The sequence below is a fragment of the Stegodyphus dumicola genome, chromosome 5 (assembly GCF_044657685.1).
Source record: "Stegodyphus dumicola isolate Sdum_Otavi_A_Nest chromosome 5, ASM4465768v1".
Classification (NCBI taxonomy): Eukaryota; Metazoa; Arthropoda; class Arachnida; order Araneae; family Eresidae; genus Stegodyphus; species Stegodyphus dumicola.
In genome coordinates this window covers 74,394,876-74,420,120 of record NC_140772.1, presented here as the reverse complement: position 1 = coordinate 74,420,120, position 25,245 = coordinate 74,394,876, and the positions used below count along the sequence as shown (strand labels likewise).

The 25,245-nt window shown below is 30.7% G+C and overlaps 1 protein-coding gene across 1 annotated transcript in view; it reads right to left on the bottom strand.

The window, feature by feature from the left end:
• LOC118192370 (synaptotagmin-15-like) overlaps window positions 1-23,503 on the bottom strand; it is a 150,558-nt gene extending 127,055 nt beyond the window's left edge. The window contains exon 1 of the mRNA XM_035363317.2: window positions 22,443-23,503. Coding sequence (XP_035219208.1) covers window positions 22,443-22,644 — 202 coding nt within the window. The 5' untranslated portion in view covers window positions 22,645-23,503. The remainder of the gene's footprint in view (window positions 1-22,442) is intronic.
• Window positions 23,504-25,245: the final 1,742 nt, after the last annotated feature.

Below are 25,245 nucleotides of genomic sequence, written 5' to 3'. Positions count from 1 at the left end.
TCATATCTCAATCTTCAGTAACTTAAGCCTAAAAAAATTAATTCCAAATTTTATATGCTCATCTAATTTTAGGGACATATTTAGAATTGTAAATCTTTGCATGAAGCATATGGTATTAAATAAAACCTATTAATGCATATGCTTTCTTTTAGAAAGCACGTTGAAGTATAAATTAAATTAATTACAATACCATTGCTATTAGTGCAATTTGGCATACGTCAAAAAATATCCATTTCTAAATGACAGCGCACATTATTATTATCTGATATTAGCGCACATTTTAATGTGCTAAACGTACGGGATAAGAAAATGTGCAGCGAGTACAAGATGTAAAAATATCCCGCATGTTGCCAAAATCTCTTTTACCTAGTCTATGTTTTTATATTTCCTGCAAAAGAACTTTGTTAACATACCATCTACTGCAATAACAATAAATGATATTCATACCGCTGCTATTAAATGATTTTATGATCATTATAAATTTGTTGCAAATTAAAAACAACTGCTTCTCCTTTTGTAAGAGCGATGAAGGGCTAATTAGTCAAAAGTTTGAATACACGCTAGATTCTATCCAATTCTCTCTTTATTAATGAACAATAAGAAACAAGTTAATAGCAACAAATCTTGCACGGCACCAAAATGAAACGGGTTCTGAGGTAGATGTTTCGCGAAAACGAGACTTAGTTGATTAATTTTCTTTCATGATAAGTTTCATATGCGGATAGAATAAAAATTTCTAATGGCAGACGCACGTTTCTATGGTAACAAAAATATTCAACAAAGCTGTCAAAAATTCATTCTAAGTTAGGTTCTAAATAAAGATCTTTCAACAAACAAATGTCATTATTACCAGATTACATTTCATATGTTTAAATTATTCATTGTAAGTCGTTTCTCAGATTCTAAGAACTATATCGTTACATCCCTCTTGTGTAATATCAGTTTAGGAAAACAGGATTACAAGTGGAAAAGAATCTGATGTGTACACCACATGACTTCCTTGTACGGAATATTAAATTATACGCATTTTTTCTTGCATTTAATTTAAACTTATTGGATTGAATTAAATCTACTTCGCCAACAGCGCATAAACCTCAAAAGAATAAATGAATTCTTTAAAATTCACTCTAGTATTTGTTTACCATAAAGCCACTCTGGCGCTAGATTCACTTAACAGCATTATATTCGTTCATATTATAACTCATAATGCACAAAATTTATATCATTTAAAGAATAGAATTATCTAATCGTTGCCACGTGTTCTATTCAAATACTATAATAAAGCTAGAATGATGTATAAAAGAAATTAAGCAAACAAAACAAAAAAGAAACAGTTTTTCACAGACGATTGAGTATTTCTCATTCAATTAATTCAGTTCTCACTTCACAAGAAGGCAAAAATACATAAAAACTCAAAATATCTATATTAAAAATTAGTAAATCTTAAACACTTATTTCTTCGAAAGAACTCCAGAAAGGATTAAGCATGATTTAAATAATAAATGAAGGCGTTATCTTCGTTGTTTCGAAGCTAAGTTTCTCTAGATTGGCAACAAATCCACTAGTCTCCTGTTTCAAATGTAAACATCAATGGCCGCCATTAAAAAAGGCTTAGCGGCACTTAAACAACTTTAAAATTGTTGATAATTCTAAAAATATTGCATACAGATTTACTAAAGGCATAAAAACCTTAACTGGAAGATAAAAACAACATAATTCAATCATTTTTAAAGCAAAAAATGTAAAATTTACAAACATATAAAAGTAAAGAAACTGAGATCACTGAGCCGGGTAACAGAGTGGATATATATATAAATATATTTATATACGTTTGGGGCGGTCGATCGCAACCAAAATACGAGGTGCACATCTACATGTTATAGCAGTCCTATATACAAAATTTTAACGTTCTGAGGCTACTCGTTTTTGAGTTATGCGAGATACGTACGTACATACGTTCGTACAGACGCCACGAAAAATTCTCTTCAGAATTCATTTTAAAGCAGTTTTATAATTTTTTTGGAGGAAAAGAATCTTTTATTCTGTCCTTACGTACAGATATCACGCAAAAACATCGTTAAATTGCATTCGATAGCGGTCAAAATGGATATTTTTGTTGAAATATGCTGCCTGAAACTTTTCGCGATTACAGTGCTTCCTTTTTATTTCGTACAAGGAAGTAAAAATATACTAACGTAAAGGTTTTATTAATCGAAGAATTTATTTTATATTTAAGCGAAAATATGACTAATGCAATACTTAAACCAGATTTTTATGAAATGGGTCGCTGGAATTCAATGAAAATATTTTTCATGCCGCACTTCTCTAGGTCTCTAGGTCTTTTTTCACTATCCATTGGACCAATTTATTGCTTTGGAAATGCTGGGCCGAGTTTGCCTTAAAAATCTGTGGATTCCATATGCCAAGCTTCGAAACGAATAGGCTTCTTCTCGGCTGTTAGCAGTTCATAGTTTATGGTAACTGGATTCCGTAGAACTCAATGTTCTTAGGAAAATTTAATGAAATCCCCTGAATTGTGCATCAAAATTTAAGTTTCTTTTATCATGTATTAATATAATTAAGGTAAAATCACACGCCGAACAAATGTTAATTTAGAAGTCGAGCAACAAATATCAGCGTTATATTTGCAAATTTTCACAGGACTAGTTTCGACGATTTTACCGAACTAGATATGATGTAGTGAGAGATAAGAATGGCTGGGCAAGTGTTAAGCTACTGGTGCGATCTGTTGATGAAACAAGAAAACTAAACCATAATTTCCTTAAAGGCTGAAGATAAAGATGGATTGGAATTAGGGTCGTTAACTAGACTAGAACGACTTTTTTTTTAATGTGAAACGCCCTAGAAAATCTAATTCACCAATGGAAGGTGTTTTGTTGGCTGCAGAAAAATGGAAAGTATGATTTTCGGACCAATAGTACAGGGCAACATAGGACTTCTGTGTTTCCTAGCAAAATTTAATTATTTTTTTTTTATTATTATTAGGAAATTATTTTTTAGTTTTCTTGTTTCATCAAAATATGGCACCAGTAACTTAACTTCTGTCCAGCCATTCTTATTTGATCTTATCACAATATCGTATCTCGTTCATTTGCACTTTGGCAGCTGAGGGTGATTGTTCGTTAGATTCATTGAAACTGTTTCTGTGAAAATTTGCAAATGTAAAGCTGATTTTTGATGTTTGACTTCTGAATTAATGTATTAATATTTTATAGCATTTCTGTTAAATGTTTTATTCTTTAAAAAGCAGGTAATTATTTAAATAAATAAAAAAATGTACAGTCGCACAGACATTTTTGAACACAGTGTTTCGTAGAGAATGGATGGTTTGATACTTTTTCGTGAATCATATTATTTAAGTCGAAGTGTTACAATATTTAATCGTGTTAATGCTTTTCTAATCGTCTATTAATTTATATTACTCTCAAGTAAGTCAAAGCGAAAGAATGTAAGATACTCTTTAGGAGGAAGATAGGTGTAAAATAATAACTAATGATTAAGTAGGACAAAATAGACAAAAAATTCTGATGTGTACACCTCATGACTTCCTTGTACGGAATTATATGCATTTTTTCTTGCACTTCATTTAAAGTTATTGTATTGAACTTCGCCGATAGCACATAAACCACAATAGAATAAATGCACTCTTTAAAATTCACTATATCTGTTTACCATAGCGACACTCTGGCGCTAGGTTTACTTCACAGTATTATATTTCGTTCATATTATAACTCCGAATGCACAAAATTTATATCATTTAAAGAATTATCTAATCGTTGCCACATGTTCTATTCAAATATATAATAAAGCTAAAACTATGTATAAAAGAAATTAAGCAAACAAAACAAAAAAGAAACAGTTTTTTACATACGATTGAGTATTTTTCATTCAATTAATTCAGTTCTCACATCGCGACAAGGCAAAAATACATAAAATCTCAAAATATCTGTATTTAGATTACGAAGTAAATCTTAAACGCTTATTTCCTCGAAAAAATTCAAGAAAGGATTAAGCATGATTTAATTGGCAATAATAAATGAACGCGTTATCTTTGTTGTTGCGAAGCTAAGTTTCTCTAGAGTGGCAACAAATCCACTAGTCTCCTGTTTCAAATGTAAACATCAATGGCTGCCATCAAATTAGGCTTAGCGCCACTTAAACGATTTTAAAATTGTTGATAATTCTAAAAATATTGCATACAGATTTGCTAAAGGCAAAAAACCCTTAACCGGAAGATAAAAACAACATAATTCAATCATTTTTAAAATTACATAATATTTTAATGTCATACTAACTCTTTAAATTGAAAAGGATTATTCATTTGCACTTCAGCGGCAGACGACAGTCTCTTGCAAACGATATTTTGATAATAAGTGTCGATAGAAAAATCAGTAAGGACAGCTTCATTCACAGTTTTAACGGTATTCAAGAATATGAAAACATAAGCCAGATATATTCAAATTTTTATTTTTCCATTTCACAGAACTGTTTGCAGAGATGAAATTAAACATATTTCAATTCCGAATGCAAATGCACAAACTCACGATTTGTGCAGCAAGATCACTCTCATCTAAAGTAGATTAAAAATTCATTCGCGGAGTTATTTATTACAGAATATTTATATGAACGCTTTTTTTAAATCGAAAACTTTCATAGGAAAATATTTTATCCATAAAAGTATTTTTTCGATCTAGAAAAGATGTCTCATTTCCAATGCAAGGTTTGTTTCTGAATAAGAATATCAACCTGAAGCAAATTCAACTGAATGAGGCCAAGACATAAACTTCCGATTTCCAAATAGCTATCCAGAATGGATAGGAGAAAATCCAGATCTTGTGAGAGATAGCTCTACCAGCTAGTTTTCCTGAGATAAATTTCTAGTGAATAATGCCATTACTTAATAGGGAATAATAAATTCTGGAGAGATGTCACTACTTCAATAGAAAGATTGCGTTTTATGGGAGAAATTTACATTTTTCTCAAAAGAGTTTTACGTCTCTACTTCATACACTTAGTTTTACTTCTTCCAGACCATTTTCAATGCAAATTTTCTGCATTCAGAGCTTTTTGTTTATATAATGTTAGTGTTATATTTGGTTAAGAATTCGACAGTAGTTAAACGTAATTGATGTTAGTTGATTCCAAAACCTAGTTAGAAAGTTCGTATTAGTTGCAATCATTGACTGGAATTTTATAATTAGACATGGCAAAATGTTTTTAAACTGATTGTTTGATTAGTAGGCTTACTGTAACTGCTTAGCTTAAAACTGCTTGAGGTGCTCATGAAAGAACCAAATTATGAAAATGATTTTAATATTGCGATTTTTATATATTCTTTATTCTTTTAATATATTTAAAATTTTCCAGTTTTAATGAAAAACTAACTCTTCAAAATATATAATTGTGATTTTGGGATTATAATTTGAATTTTTAACCCCAGAGGTGTTATTACCATCGATCCTCACTTTAACGTGTAATCCCTTTTGCGGTGTACCACTTTTCAAATCAAAAGTTGATTATATTTATACATACAGAAGTTGGCTGTTATAGAAACGATATTGCTGTAAATGTCTCTAAAAGTTTGAATTCTATCAATGTCGTTCACCATGCTTATACTGCGCTAACACTTATAACGCTTATATATATTTTGGATTTATCTGTGATGGATGACGAATTGGGAAATCTATTGTTATTGGGCATTTAAATAAATAATCTGGACATTCTACTAATTCCCCATACTTCATTATGAAAAGCTAAAGAAGACGCGTCATCAAAATAATGAATATGCTAGCAAATATAGTCACAGACTTATGTCATCCTTGATGAAGAAATTTTCCATTCCATCTGAAGAAGAAGTTCATTGCCTTAACAGTTCTTCTCCATTGAAATCTTTTGTATGCATAAAACGACCATTAAGTCATTAGATTCCAATTGCAAGATATTTTATCAGTACATCATTATCAGTATATCATCAGTTATCGTTTACATTCCTTACAAGCCCTCATGATAAAAAGCATTGCATCGTCATAAGTACAATAGATTCAAATATATTATGTATTCGCTCTCACAGATCTACTCAAGTATTAATACTGGAGAAATACTGACACTGAAAAAACATGTAACTTGCGACACACACACAAAAAAAAAAAAAAAAAAAAAAAAAAAAAAAAAAGTTCGAAGAGCAGCACCTGTTGACTCCATGGAAAAGCACTTGTGCCTCGTCTGCCATCAACTAGAAAGCTTCTATATAATACATAATTTACTATATGTATGCGTGTGCAAGATTAAAAAAGTCTTCACTTTAATTTGGATAATTTCTTATTGTGTCCAGAAAACAGTATTTGCTTATGATAAAGTTCTCTAAACAGCATCATGTCCAAATTAATCTACGGCATATGATTCTTACATAACACTACTGATGCAAGCACTTACATAAACGTTTCAGCGAGTAAGATTTTAAATAGAATCGAATAAATCCTATTGTATATTAATCTTTTATTAATATACAATAGCAAAATTCGGAAGTGAAATTCAAATTATTTTGAGTTCAACTTTCTCCTGGCGTACGACACATTCTTAATCTTGCTTGGCTGTCCTAGAAGCATCTTACTGCTTACGTTTCTCTTTTCATCCATCGTATTATCAAAAGAGATTGAGTAGACTCAAGGCGTGCTCTCATATTATGTCCATTACGTTGTGTCTAATTCATTTTAAGAATTAACTTCTCAAAATTAAAGAAACTTTTGTGTTATCGACCATTATTGCAAGTAACTGAATCTTCTGTTCCAAATTATTACATATATATCTTACATATATATCTGAGACAGACGCACCAGAGGGTCTATAATGTAACAATAATAATACACACACGCATGCACATATATAGTGATATGTGTATTTTATTTCCATTCATTTTCTACAATTTTTTCTATAAAGCAAATACATTTTATAAATTTTCTGTTATTGTACCTGAATTATGAATTGATCAGTGAGTTTTTATTCCTGTCTGAATGCATTTGCTTTTAGTACCGCTCATTGAATTTAAAATAATTATTCTGTTAAGAAAACCAAAAAGCAGATTAAGATCCTTTACATGTTTTTTTTTAACTTTTACCATAACAGCAGATTATGCACAAATTGCAAATTCCATTTTCTAGCAAATAAGGATGTGAACATAAAAAGAACTCCAATAAAATATTTGATTTAAATCATATTCAGTTAAAATTAAGACGTTTTACAAACACACTTATGGCAAGAATATTTTAATGGTTTATTTATAAATCTAATATTATGAGAGTAACTTTTACGAACGTTAAATGATTTATCTTTCAGTCCTAAACGCAGAAGAAGAAAGAAAAACAGAAACTTGATATGTTACAGTTTTTTAATCATTTCTTTTGAAACTTGCTTCTTATACTTTATTTTTATATAGTAAATGGGCATTAATTAATTATCCTTCAGATGCTAAAAGCATCTGTGCCTCTCGCGACAACTACCATCGCCTTTATGCCATTTTTCTTAAGAGGTAATCAATTATCTTATTCCCTAATTTTATGCTAAGATGAAGGATAAAATAAATATATATAGTCTATCACTCAAGGTATTATTTGCTTTCAAATCGGTTGAAACTGTCTTTTAAAATAAAACAAAAAATAATTTACGGTGTATGTAATGAATTTAATGAAAGACATATTTAAATTGCATTCTATTAAACTGCGGCATATAAAATATAGAGTTAGTAATTTATTGGCTCAAAAAAAAACTAAAACTAAGACTTTATAAGTAATTTATTGGAACAAAGATCTAAGTACCGATCTAGAGTCAGAAAATGTTCTGCTCTGCTAAAAAAAAAAAAAAAAATGTTATGGGAACCCTACGCCGTGTTCATTTACTGAAAACTCAATAACGAATCTTTGGACGGAAAACACCTCCCTTATCTTTGTTTACAGATTGGCGGGAAGTTTAAAAAACTGTGACATTGAATTTAAGTATTTTATGTAAGGAATGTTTACTGATATATAAATTTTTACCTTTGATATCATAACCAACAATATTTTTTTTCAATTTTCTCCGCTGCATTAATATTCCTTTGGTGAAGAGCATCTAAGACCTTCTGGATCTGAATAAAAGCAAATATCTTGGAGCTCTATGAAGGATTAAAATTTAATATTGTTCGGCTCCTATTGATTCTGAAATATACTCACGTCTCGCGACCTCCTTGCTTTTCTCAAAGTTATGCGCTTGAGTTTGAATTGTAATATTTATAATATTGCGTTTTCAGTTCGTGATTTCTAGGATGAGAATTCGAACAGTATCAAAACTCCGTCTTTATTCAATCTACGTAACAAATTATAAATCAAAATAATCAGTATGTCGCAGAAGCAGATAATTTTGAAATTTTTGATCGTATCCTAGACAATCATCGATATATATTGTAAAATATAGCTGTCGAATATCTGAAATAAATACTTTGTGAAAATCGAAACTTGGACATGAAAATTATTCGAGCTCAGTTTAAACGTTATACAGTGGTTAGGCCCTCCCAATGGATACTGTTCTCTTAGTGAGTATTCAAGCTAACTCACATTCAAAGAGTTGGAATCCAGAGACATGTTTACAGTAAAAACCTTACACTTACCATTTGGTTAATTTGAACAATATTTCGGTCCCGGTAGCGATGTGTACGACCTTAGCTTTTAGTTCTCTGCGTTATTAGATTTTACTATTTTTAAACGAACTTTCAAAGTTTTTCATAATTTTTTCCCATTATTTCTCTGCTGCGATTGAGTTCATAACTGTTCCATCTCGTTTAAGTAAAAATTTCACAAAATAGACTTTATGGTTCAAAACATTACCAGCATGAGTAACATTGTCCGACAATGAACATCATCGCGTCAACAATGAGCTTTAGTCAATAAAGGGAATTCTCTTTTCAGATGTGCTTTTTTATTCTTTAAAGTTATTTAGTACAACAAGTTAAGTCTTAAATAATTCTAGACTAATCACGTAAAATTACTTCCCTTTCTCCTTCCAATGGTCACCGAGGCGAGTTAGTATCTTCTCTTCTTTCTGATAGTCAGTAGGATAGAACATACCAAGTAAATAGTTAAAGTCAAAATTAAATGAATTGTACTTATAATAAAAAAATTCACAGATTTACTGGATTGTGTTACTTGAGGCATTGTTTGGGGAACCTGTAGATCTCACTCTGGCAGCTTTCAGGACGCGAAAATTAAATATCAAGCGTAAGCTAAGGCTCCATAACCAATAGGACAAAGAAAGAGATAGGTATGTGACCAAAATTAAACATCCTAGAGGAAATAGGCCATAGCGTGTTGAAGAAAAGTACAATTTCCGAAACGTATGGAATTTCCGAATCTGCCACATCCACGATACTTAAAGATAGTGAAAAAAATTCATAATGGTTGTGCAGGAGATTTCAGGAACAAATCTAAGCGACTTCGAAGTGTTACATATGAAAGTTTCAAAACTTTGCTTCTAAAAGAATTCAATCATATGCGCGCTTTTACTTACTTTTACTTACTTTATAAGCGCTTCCAGTGTACCTTAATTACCTTCTAATTGAGTTAAAAGCAAGCTAGATTAAAAAAAATTTTAGATATTCAAACTTTCAGTTGGCTGTACCGCTTCCAGAAGAAGCACTCGATTTCATCATTAGCGATTTGTCTTGAAGCAAATAAGGGTGATGAAGAAGGAGCAAACAACTGGTTGCATGAATTTGATCAAGTGAGAAAGTGAGGGAAAAGTATGCCTCGTCTGATTTATACCGTATGCACGAAACTGGAATTTTGAACAATCTTTTCGCAAGTCGTAGCGTCAGAATAAAAGGTGGCAAGTGCCATTGGGAAGCATGCGGTAAACAACGTTTAAGTGGAATGTAGACGGCAGTGATAAGCACCATCCTTGAGTGATCAGTAAGGTTGAAAAACCACGTTGTTTCAAAAACATAAATAGTACTTTACCTTGCATCTACTCTCTGTCTAAGAAAACCGGAGCCTGGAACAGGCATGTTCTTATGATACTAGGCACGTGTACAACTCTTAATACATAATCTGAACTTAGCAAATGTACTAAAGGTTCACTCCCCTCTCCAAATGCAAAAAGTCTACTTCAGCCTTTGAATCAAGGAATTATTGCAGAGATCTTACCACAAACGACTTGTGAGAGCTACTTAACATGATTTTTTTAACACGAACTCTTAATATTTCGGTTCCGTGAGATTCGTGTTAACGAGGATTTACTGTATATAAAACAAATATCCACAAATAAATTGCATGACGTTTCAAAATATATATATTTTTAATCATATGCTAAATTAAAATCAAAATTAAGCATTTCAAAATTTTGTTTCTAATTTCATCCAGTAGTAAAAATGTATGTGGACAGAAGAAGATACTTTTTTTTTTGCAAGATTTATATTCAGATGATACAAAATATCGAAATTATAAAAAATAACCCTGATGTAAAAATTTGTATAAATTAGTTAAAGAAATGTATTGCATTAAAGAAAAGCATAGCTTACAAAAGCTAGCTGTTCAATGGAAAGTGTGCTTTCGAGAGGATGTTTTAAAGAAAATTGACTCCAATTCATATTACAACGAGAAAAAATCCTGAAACCACTTCTGCAGGCAGCCTTTAGCCAAGAATCGAAACCGATTCCTGGCTAAACCGCTCCTAGTTTTCGGCGGTTTAATCATTCGACTGCTGGTGAGTTAAATTAGTTAAAAAAAACCCGTTGGTATTGAAAATTAACATAATATTTCCTCCGACTTAGGAAAAATTACCACGCAAAATTTACCATATTATTTCTGAAAAAAATTTATTTAAATGATATTTCACAGAAAACAAAATAATAAACTTTACAAAGTTTAAATATTTAAATAACAAACATTTAAATTCTGCAAGAAACTTTTTGGAGATATAAACAAGGAAACATCTCCTGTTAAAAATACTCTGAAACTTTTCTAGAGATATTTCGAAGAAAAACAATATATATATTTTAAGCTTATGAAATTAGCATTTATGCCACTTTATAATATTCTCAGAATGATCGTTTTATCTTATGGGGGTGGGCGAGGGAACAAAAATTAAAAGTTCTATCGTTCGTCCAAAAGGGTTTCTTAAGGTGCTGAGCTTGCTGTACTCTTGCACTCACTTCTGCTGATCCATGTTGTTTGTCTTCTTAGCTTTATTATTAAGCATTGTTTTCTGACGCCATCCACAATTCAACAATAAAATCACAAAATTTTAAAAGCAGTATATGTGTAGAATTCCCGATGCAGTTTTAAGTGTTTAAGTACACTTTTTTTTTTTTTTTTTCATTTTTCTCAGTCAGCATTTTTTATCAGTCTTCAGTTCATCATATCAGTATATAGCTTTCTTAGTAATATGGCTGACAAAAATTTGTTCTTGCCTTTTTATTATTAAGGTTTTGTGTCTTAACTTTATTTATTAAGCATAACGTTCTTTCCGCTTATACCACACAAAATTAAATTCAACTGCAAAATCACAAAATATTTAAAAACAGCATATCTTTAGAATTTCTGATAGACAAACTTGCACGTAGGAGATAAAAAATGTTTTATTGCATACAGTGTTACCACTCCTCGTTTTAAAACCGTTGAGTTTGTTCATCAAAAATTAATTAAAGTTTTACAAACTTTGAAATAAATAATATATATATATATAATAGCTGATTTCTAAATTATTTTTTGAATAATTACATGAACATATTTTATTGTTAGTTTAAAAATTAAACTAATTTGTTTGTTATAAAGTAACTATATTTTACAAAAGTTATTTTAAGTATAATCCTATAATACTTTCTAAATAATAACAGTATTAACTTGTATTATTTTTCCTCTGAATTTGCTGTAACGTAAGTCGTAAGAGTATAATTTGAATATCTTCGCAATTTTGCACGTAAAAGCAGGAAAGTTTTGCTTTTAACTCAACAAAGCATACCGACTTAAGTGGAATTCCGAATCTCCAAGAAACATTTAAAAAATTAGATTTTATTTTTACATGCCGTTCTTCGGTGTGAAATTTGTTTCCATAAAATCTTCTGTCATGTGTAGGATGTCCATATTTAAAAAAAGTAAGTCCAAAACCTCCTTTTTCGATCACCCTATATATTATACTACATCGGTAAGACGAAAATATTTAAACAGGGAAAAAATAATAAAAATGTTACAAGGAATATATTTTCCGTAACTCTTAAAGAAAGTAATTAAAATGTGTTTCCCAAAACAAAGTTTTGGCATTATTGTATAGATACTTTTCAGCAACTAAGACTAGATATATTGGAGTGGTGTTTGAAATCGCGTTTCACTTATATGAATGTATTTACGTTTTTATGTTGAAACTATTCTACGAAAACAATTCATCTCCTCTATACATTTAATAGATACAAAAAGAGTGGTGGAGGTTTAATAGAGACGGAAGGAAAAGGTGAGCATAAATCATTGCGCTTAAGTATCTGCTTGATTGATTTAGAGCAATGGCTCTCAGCCTTTAGTGGTCAATTATCCCGCCTAGCTATATGTCAGAATGTTATTCCTCACTCCAAGTTTATACGTAGTATACATAAGAGTTTATATCTAGAAAGCCCTAGCTTTATATAAAGCTCTAAGTTTATACACAGAAATACATATAAATGCAAATAATGCTTTTTAGCGAGTAGATAAAACTGAAATTTATATTTTAATGTGCTGTAACTGCGCATACAAAATTAATATTTGTTACATTTAAATATATTTATTATGTACATATTTATTAAAATATAAAGTATTATTACTTTTATAAATGTAATTAACAAAACGTTTCACTTAATTTTGCTTTCCTTACAAGTTAACTAAATTTAATATTTTTTAAGGTGACCAGACGTCCCGGTTTTTGGCGGGACAGTCCCGGTTTTTAACAATTTGTCCCGCGTCCCGTAACGTTTTAAAAAAGTCCCGATTTTGGAAAGAATTGTACGATTAAGCGAGGAAATGGCGGGAGAATATGGTTTTCGGCGGCCATTTGGCTACTTGGTCAGGATGCGTGTCATATATTATTTTTGTTAATTTTATAATGTTAAATTTTAATAATAAAAAAATTTTGACAACTGATTATCGAGAACTGCTTATCAAAGTTCGCATTTTGATCAGTTGTTAGAACCACCGTTCTTTGGCCTTAATGGCATTTTTTGGCATTGGCATTGAGGAAAACATTTTGTAACTGTCTCTCAGACGATACACATCGTACTGCGTACTAGTGCTAGTTAAACAAGTAATGTCAACAAATCAGCTATTCAGATAATTTAGGTACGTAATTTATTTATTTCATAAAAACATAAATTTTCTTGAATTTAGCAGACAGTACTCTTATTATTTATATTTTATAGTGGCGGCAAAAGGTCTAGCGTAGGTCTTGAAAATGACGCTTACGACTTACGTTACAACAAATTCAGAGGAAAAATAATACAATACTGTTATTATTTAGAAAGTATTATAGGATTAAAATTAAAATAATTTTTTTTGAAATATAATTACTTTATAACAAACAAATTAATTTAATTTTTAAACTAACAATAAAATATGTTCATGTAATTATGTACCTACTTACTGTGTTTGTAAGCAATATATATAGATACAAATTTATAATATAATTTTTAAATTTATAATAAATTTCTTCTTTAGATTTTTAATATAATGAGTAAAAACAGAAGATGCAAATTCAAAAATGATCTAAGAAGTGAATTTCCTTTCGTTAAAAAAAAAAAACAAAAGCGATCACATGGTAAAATGTGAGAAATGTAATGGTGAATTTTCTATTTCGCCCTGCTGGAAGAATGATATTTCAAAGCTCTCGGGGACACAGAAACATAAAAGATATTTAAATAATCTTGCATCTTCCTCCAAAATGCAGGAATTATTTCGGAAAACAATTTATGGAGAAGAACAAAAGAAATTAGCGTTAGCAGAAGGACTTATGTCTTTTTATGCTAATAATCACAATCATTCCTTCAGATCTTGTACATCACAAGTTGTCCAAAAGTTACTCAACAAAAAACGACAGCAATCTACTAAAAGAATTCACTCAAATGAGAAATATGCGAAAGAATAAAATAATATTATACGTAATTTTTTAATGTATTATATTTGTAAATTGTACTTATGTTGAAATTAAAAAATATATATATTACAATACTATTTTTGCGTTCTATGAAAATTTGTGTTGCTCCATTTTTAATTAAGAATCTCCCCCCTCCGGTAAATGGTGTTCCGCTTTACCAATGTTAAAATCTGTCACCTTACCTTTTTCTACTGCTTTGGATCAAGATTTCAACTACGTTCTAGATCTAGCAAATATTTTTATTACAGTTTTCAAGTCAAGCAGTGTGAGGTCGAACAATCCCTCCGAGACTGTGAAATTTCCTCCTTACCTGAGAATTCGCCACGATTTGAGAACCTCGGGTTCAAGAAAATGATTTGTGATTGACTTGCTGAAACACACAGAAAAGAAGGATAATGAGTCTTCTTTTCTGTGTGTTTCAGCAAGCCAATCACAAATCAGGTGATGGCCATATAACAATTACAAATAATATAAAATCAAACGAATAATTTTACATAATTAAGAGCGAAGTTCTGCCTGAATTAGTTTTTTCATTAACCTTGTGTCTGTATAAATCCAGAAAACATTTTCTATAGGAACATAAGCAAAGAATGCATAACACTGGAAGATCCGGCTTCCAGTGAGCTAAAATAAGTAATTTTGATGCTCAACTTATTGAGAGTTTCCCATTTTTAACTGGATTAATAATCGCAATTGTAGACTCCATAAATTAGCATTTAATTCTAGAAGTTTTTCTGAACCTCACTACTTATTGACTCCAAAACAGAGTAATCAAACTAGAGACATAATTTACACATTAATACATATTAATACAAAATATCCAGTAAAGGCATAGAAACGAGAAAATAAAAAATAGCAGCGATCAAAAATTACCCTCTGCTAAATACCCCAAAGAAACTTTTTCCCTTTTTAATGATGTGTTCTTACTATAGAATGTTTATTAAAGACTTTCCTCAAATCATAGAACCACTGTTGCCACTAAAAAGAAAGAAAACTCGCTTTAACTGGACAGGCTGAAGCCAATACGGCGATAAAACATACCCCGAGTAGAGAAAACACAGTGGCTGATGCTCTGTCAAGAATAAAGTTAGATGATGAACGCAATAGATTAAAATGCGCAATATAAATTTTCTTTTTTAAATAAATATGGCTTAAAATACGGAGCGCCGTTAAAAATTAATTTCTGACAACGGCAAACAGTTTAGGTTTCAAATATTTGAAGGGCTATGTCCAGGGCTTGGCACACGCCTCCTAAAAATGGTACCTTATCGGCCACAAGCCATCACAGCATAACGGGTAAACAAAAACATGGTGAAAATAATGCCTTGTTAACGTGAGAAATTATCACAAGCGCTGGGATAGCGGGGTCAATGAGTTAGTTTACGCATTAGGAATAGCGAAGCATGAGACTATGGGGAAAAATCCCAGCTGAGTTATTCTTATTCTGAGGCCGAAAGTTAATTACAGCTCTGTGCAAATTATGTTTTGTACAGGAGAGAGCCTCGTAATTCCAGATAAAAGATATCCAGAAACTAATAGATGAAGCAGTTGAATGTTTAGATAGGGCAAGGAAGAAACAAAGAAAAATATTACGATATGAAGAGGAGAAAAATAAATTATCAAATGAGAGACGAAATGCTAAAAATAAAGCACTTTTAATCATCGGCAGGCGACAAGCGAGTTGCAAAATTTTGTCCCAAGTTTCATGTACCATATATAGTAGAAATATTTTAGAGAAACCGTAGACTACAAAGTAGAGACGAGGAACAAGTAGTGCCAAGTGTGAATGAAATTCAGCCTTAATGATAGAAACAAAATGAATATATTTAAAAGTATTTTGAAGGAAAATCAATATGCCATACACAGCAGCAACGTCGTACAAAATCAGATGGAAATCGGAACTCCGACAGCCAAAAGGAAGGCAACGACGAGGGGAGTAGAACATACCAAAAAAAGCAAAAGCCAAAATCCAGCCGGAAGCAGGAAAGCCAAGGTAACCAACATTTAAAGTTAAATCACGCTCTCGTTAGTACATTACGTGTAGTTTTGTAAATAAAGTGTCCTTGAGGTCTCGTGTGTCTAATACCACGTAAATTGTTGGCTAGTTGCTAGTGTCTGTAAACACACTGTTTTCACTTCTACACTCCAATTCCTCTGGAGAGCACGAGGGGAAGAGATTTAATTGTTGAATAAAATGTGTGGCATAAAAGTGCAAAGAAAATTTATTGAAAAGTTGTGAAAATATTTATATCATGTTTGTAGAGAGAGATTTTTCTAAAGTGCTTTTCCTTTCAAATTTTCTGTAAGGATGTGAGATGCTGAAAATATGTACATACCAAAAAGAATCAAGATGTAACAAATTTAGAATTTTCATATTTAATTACACTTAAAGATCTAATCTTATTGTAAGAGGTGGGCTCTAGTAAGGTTAGGTAGTTTAGATAGTTAGAATTTAAGCTGTTAACAAGGTCGTTAAGCACCTCTTTTCCGTGTACTTAAATTCTGGCAGGGAAAATTGTGAGGTTTTTCTACTTATTTTTAACTAACAGTCCATTTTAAGTTTAACTTTCCTATTACTCTCTTTTCACCCACGCTTTTCATGCATTTTTAAGAGTTTCTGTGAGATTTGTATTCTCTGATTATTAAATTGCTTTTCTTATCACTCATCTGACACAGAAGTTCATCGTCAGTTTTCTAGCAGAATTCTTTCCACTGATCAATTACTAATGCTCGCTTCCGTAGTAGTCTAGGAAACACTTATTCATCTATTTTTGGCACATATTCTTAGTGCATATTTCTACACAGTAGTCACATTAAACACTGCCGCCAAGTTTGAGATCATCTTTGAGTTACGCTTCCTCCTGCCCAAATATGACAACCTGTCATATGACGGTGCATAAAAAGATTTTGGGTCAGCATAGGGTTTATCAATGTGTTCTTGAATATTTGTTAGCACCACGCCTTCTTTTATAAAAACCTTAAACAACGAACGATGTTTGATGGCACTGTTTTAAAACAACTAATGTAATCACCTAACGCAATGTATTATCGTATTTTGATTCACTCATATATCACCTATTTACATCATTCCTAAATAACTATTTATGTGTTATAAAACGCTTTGCATTACTACAGTTATATCAAACAACATAAATTTAATGTGTCACATTTTACATTTAGTAGTATTTAACTTATAGTACGTACTTTATCATAGCTCTATCTCATAATATTAAGGCATTATACTATTGAATGTCATTAAATTATGTATTCATGTATCTTATTACTAAATGCATTATTATTGTACTATAATATTATACACTGATTTTTTGCTTATTGTCATATGTAGCATCTTATGCAAGATGTCCTGTTATCATTTTTGTAAAGTACTTTTCTATGGCATTCCTGATTAAGAGCAATTAATGGCACTTGGTCTTTCAGCTATTGCCTTGTTGTGGTGGCTGCTTGTTGTTTTTTCCACGATTCCGTTCGGTTTTACCTTAGTTCGAAAGCCTGGTCAGTGGGGCATAATCATAACCTTCAACATTAACAGGTATCACTAACTAATAATATTTAACAGCCTCTCAAAAGTCAAATAAAACCCCAACTGAGTATGCTTTCATATTTCCAACTAATGAACACCCTTTTCATGGACTGTAGTTACCAACGAGGTTAGATTAGATGTAGTAAGCATGACATCACAAAAATGAAGGAGACTTCATCAACAATTGACGTCACGACCTATCATGGTCGCCGTTCATTGTAAGGATAAGATTACGAAACATATTTTAAATAAAATTATAGTGACTTCGAGAGCAAATATTAATGTCCGCAGGCCTCATAAAAATGCCTTTAAGCGTAATTTGAGGTAAATACCACTAAAAGTTTCATTGGTCATCTAGATTTTACCATGTACCCATTTGTCTTGTAATTATATATCATATATCTAGATTTTATTATATCTGGAACAGTTATTCGCAGCCCTTGTGATTTTTCTCTATACTAAGTAGAAAATCATTTAGATTAAGTATTAAAATTAGAACGAAACATTTATAAACTTTTAATAATGAATAGCTAACATGTAGACAACAACCATTAGAATCTAAACAAAACCAACCAGATATTCATCTATGGCAGCGTCCATGATAAGTCATGATATCATATCGTAACGTTTAATGGCTTCATTTTAATTGCGCGGGACATATGGGGAGGCTTACTCTATTTAGTTTTCTCCATTTTCTCTATTTGATTGTCACAGTAATTGAATTTTTTCTCTTAGTGCAGATCAACTTGTCGAATCTTTCTCCAAAAATAATGAGAAAGATGCAGGAAAAACATTAATGATTACATAATAATATATAAATGGGGAGGGATAAGTTTCATTCCAAATTATTCGTGTCCAAGTGACCTAAAAATAAGTTAAAAACTAATATTCTTACTAATAATAGAAATAATATTTGTTGTTTGTAAAATATTAGTTTAATAATAATAAATAAATTAAAACTAATATTTAAGATAAATACGTTTAACAAGAATTAGCGTTCGATATCAAAATTGTAAAGTAAATATTAATTTGATGTGACAGTTTTACAAGTCCACAAATGTCAGAGAAACATCATTTAGTTTATTTATATTTTACATCGTAATTTTTATTCTAATTTTTCATCAGTATATTCTTCACTTGGAAAAGCATTTGATATATTTTTAATTGCTGTCCTCTAATATGTTTGCTTATACTTATTACTTTCCCTTGTCATCATCTCCCAAATTAACTCAGAATTCAAAACCATATAAAAGAAATGTAAAAAAATTTGTCATATTATTTTTCATATTTAATTTGCCTTCGTAACATTCCACCTTAAAAAATGTACAAAGCTTCATAGAGTATTAAAAGTGTTTAGTATTTTCAAAGTGATGAGAATAAATCAGATTCCTGATTCATATACAGTTGATGTAGTACTTATCCCCACTATGGGAATATAGCCATCGTGGATGATATCAGAAGTCGACTCCATTAATGATCTTGTACATGATTTCAAAAAGAGCCTTTCGAATAATTGTGGATGAAATCAAAAGTGCTTTTCTTGGCTTTAGACCTTGGGCTTCGAGGAAGATAGAATGATTTTGCTCACTGAAGTTTGTTTGCCCTGGGCTTTGTATGCCTCATTCCTTATAATCAATCCCTTTCTAAAGAATTTCAAACTTAGAAAGATATTATACATTTACAAACTTCCATACTTTGTCTGACAATCAGAACTCGAGATCACCCAAAGCTCTTTTTCTCTTAAAAAATTCTTTACTGAAGTATATAAGGCTCTACAACCACATAACGTACATAAGTATGAATCAATTTTAAAAGATACTTATTACATCAGATTCTTTGCAATTTTCAGTTATTCATAATAAACATTGAACCCACTAGCGGTTGACTGGTAAAGTCACTGAATGCTGGTATTTTGACCTGGGTTCGTATCCCGGCAACGGCTTGACTACAAGGTGGTTTTCCCTATATATAACTTGGATAAGAGCTAGTTTCCCTTAAAAAGTCCATCCCTCTCCATAGGCAGATAGCTCTCGAGATGCTTTGCCTTAAGTAATTAACCTAACCTAAGAATGACCGTTAGATCAAAAAATTATGACGCCCATATTTCTTCATAAGGCATTCAACTGAGTACTATTACAATAGTCGAGTTGATTCTATAAACAATCTCTCATTTACTCAGAAAATTTGTAATGAAACTTTTTTTTTTATTTAAATTTTTTTTATTGTAAGCTCAATGCACTGAAATCTAAAAGAAAAATTTTATTTAAAATACTCTGCATTCTTACATAATGCGTTTAACCCATTTGAAACCAGTTAAGTGTTTAACTCATTCGAAACGAATATGAATTGGTTTCGAATGAGTTTAACACTTAGTAAGAAAAACGAACTAGACGTCTAAGTGTTCTGACTCCGACTTCTTAAATTAAAAGCTTCATAAATAATAAGTTTTCGGAATACAAAAATGTTAATCTCAAAAATAAGATGTTATAAATAATAACTAAGCACCGAATTGTCAAATATTATATAATATACATATTATTATACAAATACTGTTAATTAAGTTATACGTTTCCGTAAGCAGAATGAGTACATATTGTAATGCACACCATAGGATTTTATTTTTTTTATCTACCGTCCTTTTTTCCAAAACTTATAGGATAAAAAAATATTTCTATTTCTGAGAAACTAAATACAGGACATATTTCTCTACGTAATTAAACAATGAAACTATTTATTTATTTGTATGTATCTTAAATGAAATGTAAAATAAGTGACTATGTTTACAAGGTAAGCTGTAAACAAACCTAACAAAGTAAACAAAAGTCTAAACTTATGTAAACATATTTCCGTTAACGTTATTTACCTAATACTGCAGACAAATTTACTTGGCATACACAATCACATAAATTAATATAATATCGCTTTAATACTAACACGTAATATTTACTTTTTATAGCATTTGAATGAAAAGAAAGAAAGAAAAAGAAAAACAACGCGTAAATAACTTAATAACAAGCTTAATAATAGCAATTAATAATAACAAGCTTAATCGTTTTATTTATTTTTTGGTCAAAATAACAAGTAATCTGAGCAATTGTTGATCCGATGAAATGGAACTCGCAGTATTGAATTTGTACTCTAAATCTTTTTCGGTACGTTCTAGATATTATATTAATTTAAATAGCACATGGTATCAATTCTGCTATTGGTTATCAAAGTTTTTATCTTTCTCGTTGAATATTCTCAAGAATAAAAAAATATCAAATGATGTTCTGGATATTAAGTGAAACAGGAAATTCAAGAATTGGTCTCCCTGAGATATTTCAGCTTGTAATTATACCTTCAGATTCTGAACTTCTTCAAGAATTATTCTGGAACTCGATTCCAACAATAGTCATACATAGGATGGCAAAATTTAAAGTGTTAGATAAAATATTCAATCTTTAAAGCTTGCTTTTTTATATTTTCATAGTAATTTTGCGTTATAGCTTTATATCTTTAAAAAAAGAGTGTAAATTTACATATAAATGTATCAAAGACTTGCAAAACAGCAACCTAAATGCAATTTAGACTTAAATAATTATTTTAAGCAAGAACTCTTATTATCATATAGCTCTTTTTTTTAAATAATAATAGTACATATCAACAAGTATGCCCAGACTGTACGTGATCAGGGTTATTGTTTTCAGATTTATGATTAGATGGTACACCTAGAACTAAACTTGCTCTATGTATTTTTATACAATGAATTAAATACACACTAGTAAACATAGCAAGTACAGGCACAGGACAGGTAATATTATTTCATTCGGCTGCAATTATTATTACGAAATATTAATTACTCTTTCAAGACAGTTAGACATCTTAGGTATTTTAATACGAAATAAGATATCATAATAAGTGTAATGTAGACGCATGAAAAAGCTTCAATTAATATTTTGAACTTAGATCTATAAACTTGACTCAAATTTTAACAACTGAGTTTTACGAATTAATGTACTTCCAAAAAGAGGCATTGCATTAACATACATAAAAAAAATAAATGATGAGGATAAAACATATATATAAGAAGGAATGATCGAAGACAGTTAATGTAAATTAATTATCACAGCAAAATACACTAGGAATAACTGTCCAAGAAAGTTAATACTTTCTGAAAAGAAACTTAAAAGAAACTGAGCGTATACTCGATGAAGGCGTTCTTCTTTCTTAATTAGATAATAAAAAATACAAAGGAAGAATGACATTTAAACCCATATTAAAGATAAATTTGAGATAAAATGCAAAATAAAATTTACAAGAACATAGGAATAATAAAGTGTTAATTTACTCTCTGTATATAGAGAGAGTAAATTAGACACATCGAAATTATTGAATTAGATCTACCAGAAATCTATATAAATTTTAAGAAATATTCCTCAAAATGTCTTCAGTTTGAAACTCCAAAACGTATGAATATCTATCTTAACCATCCTAAGCAGCATTCAGTTGTTTGTTATATTCATACAGAATTTAGAATTATTTAAAGCATAAATATTTCAATAAAAAGTTATTAAGTTCTATATGTATTTTCTTTTACCTTTGCAGTAAAGATGTAGTGACATAACAGTTTTAAAACGCAGCATTCAATAAAACTTAAACTGATCGGGATTAACGAGGACTAATAATTCAAAACAAAGATGCTATATCGGTTACATCAAATAATGTTTGAAACTTATCATATTAATTGAAAAACGCTTACCATATAACTGGGCTAGAATTGTCGATGTTGATCTTTCTTCTGGAGTCTGAGCTTTTAACAGTTGAGCTCCTTCCAGTTTCGCAGTTGAAATTTCTGATAGGGTACTAGGAGTAGTTGAAACTTTAATGAAGGAAAATGTGTCAGGAATATTTTCAGTTCCGTCAAATTCGAATTGATTTCCGATGTAATTTTCGTACTCCATATCTACAGTACTAGTTATTTTTAAGCTTATTAGCCTTAATCACAGTGATTTCGTTCCAGAAGAATAATATTTAATATGATAATCTGTCTATAAAATACCATATTTTATGAAATGTTTCTCAAGCATGAGATGTCGTTAGCTCACAGTGAAGAAAATTCTTTTTTAGAAAGATATTAACAAGAATATATATCGTTATAAATGTCTTTAACAGAATGTTCCAGAAATTTCTCTATAGAAAGAATAGTTTTTCTAATTTTTATCTTTCAATACACAATTGATTTAACTTTCAAAATCATTTGAATGTAATAAAGCAAAGAGCAATGTTTCCTATTTTTTTAATTTTTACACCAAATACTTTCAAAAGGTAACAAATAAAATGTTCACAAAGAAAGAATAATCTGATTTACTAGTTTTCAAAAACTTTCAGATTTCCTGACTTCAATTTTTATAACAGTTTTGTTTAAAAGCCTATATATATATACTACGTCTCTATATTACAGATATTTAGAAGTCATTCAGACTATGCTGTATATTTAACAAAGGAATGCAGGCTTCTAACCACAAATGAATAATTTTTTTTGAATGTTTACCTTAATTATAGTGTTCTGAGATAAAAGTAATTTGAAAAAATAGTTCCAGTTCTTTCAACAAATTTCTTCTCCAACAAACTCCACGTATTTTTGCTGGTTTAAAAAAAGAGGGTTTTTTTTAGTTATCTCACCCTTTTTTTTTTTATCAGTATCTTTCTCAGAAAGACGAATAGCAGTCACAAACTTTGACCTCTCTCACAACGGTTGAGAACTGCCGCTCCAAATGATGCAGAGAGCAGTAAATAAAACAAGCTCGAGTTTGAATGCTCCTGCTCTGTCCCTCGATGAGAGAGCGTACGCATTTGGTGCCAAACACCGCCAATCCCCTTTTATTTCGCCAAAACCTGATAAAGCATTTACTGTTGTTTTAAGAAATTCGATGGAAGAATGCACTACCATCAAAAGGTTTACAGCGGTTATTTTTCTTCAAATTTGGTTTCAAATTTTAAATATTAATCTTCTTGACTAAACGGTGTTAAACTAAAACTTTTTTAATTCCTAGATTTTGGAGAATTTTTCTGGGTTCGAAAGTTTAATTATACGGTAAATTTTAATTTAATTTATAGAATAGTTTATACGGAAAGCAAATTATAGTTAAAACTTTCTATTTTTACATCTGAGTGGAAGCGAAACAATAGCAATACTAGAAGGTAGAAAGCAAAGAACTAGTTACAGTTAATAACTAATATTTTAACATTAAAAAAACGATTTTCTGATTTGAAGGAAGAATGTATAAATCATTATGCCAGAAATATGACCCTTCGTTGACACCCAATAAGATTTTGTTTTGAATAATCTAATAAATCTAATAAAAAATTATTTTTAATCCGTCTATTCATTTATTATATTTAGAATGGCATCACTAACTCTAGAAGTATGAAATAAAATGCTATAAATTAAAACGAATCTACAAAACCTGAATATAAATGAGCAGTGGTTCTAAAAAAACGTAGGTCTTTCGGAGGTTGCGAGAATTTTTGAAATTTTCTTTTATGTGTATTTTTTATTTTATGTATTTACCCAGAATTATAAGTCCATTGATAATTAGGGATTAGTTATTAATAATTATATAGTTTATATATCATTACTTCATTATTGTATTTTATATTTTTCATCAAAGAATCTCCTTTTGTACAGCCCCATCTCTCTATCCCGCTTCTTTCCGAAAGCTAAACACGCATACAAAGTCTGATTTTTCAAGAGTGTGTTTCCGCTTCATTGGATAAAACTCACTATGCATGCAAAAAAGAATATGCAGATATAGCACATTCACTTAAGACGACAGTTTAAAATTTACGCTTCACAAATATGAAAATTAGGCATTGGTGTTGTTGTTGTGACTTATCCCACCCGATCAACAGTAACATCTGATCAGGTCTCTAACATCAGAAAGCCCACAAAATTCATCGCGGTAAGTGGTCAATATTGCGCCTATGTTGGCAACAACCTTGGACATCATTCAAGTTTTTGCCCAGTTCAGGCCTAATTTTGATGAAGAGCACCTCGATGGGACGGATGCGAGAGTCTTCCACCCCTCTTCCCCTATTATCAACCTCTCGCAAGGACTCGACTCACTGTTTATTTAGAGTGCCCCCATACCGCACAGACACTATAAATATACAAACATTCATACCTTTTCCGGTATTCGAACTCTGCCTTTCGGTACGGCAGTCAGCGTCGTTAACCACTGTCCCGGTTGCTCGGGGCGTCATTTAGACGATAGCGCTCTTAATTCTTTGATTTTTAACTGTCAACAAAAAGTTTTTGAAAGATGATTCTGGTTATTCTTTGGTTGGATAAAATCAGTTAGGACCCAAAGAAGATGATCAGATGATTTTTCAACCTTGACATGTTATCTAGAGGTTTCAGGAAAGACAAATCATTACAGATGTTACTATTCTTGAAATTGAACATTCTGTGATTTCTCACCTATGAAAACTATTTCAAATCAGAGAGTCGATAGGCAAGATACATATTCTAAATCTCGTCTAGGTGTTACTGAACCTTCTTA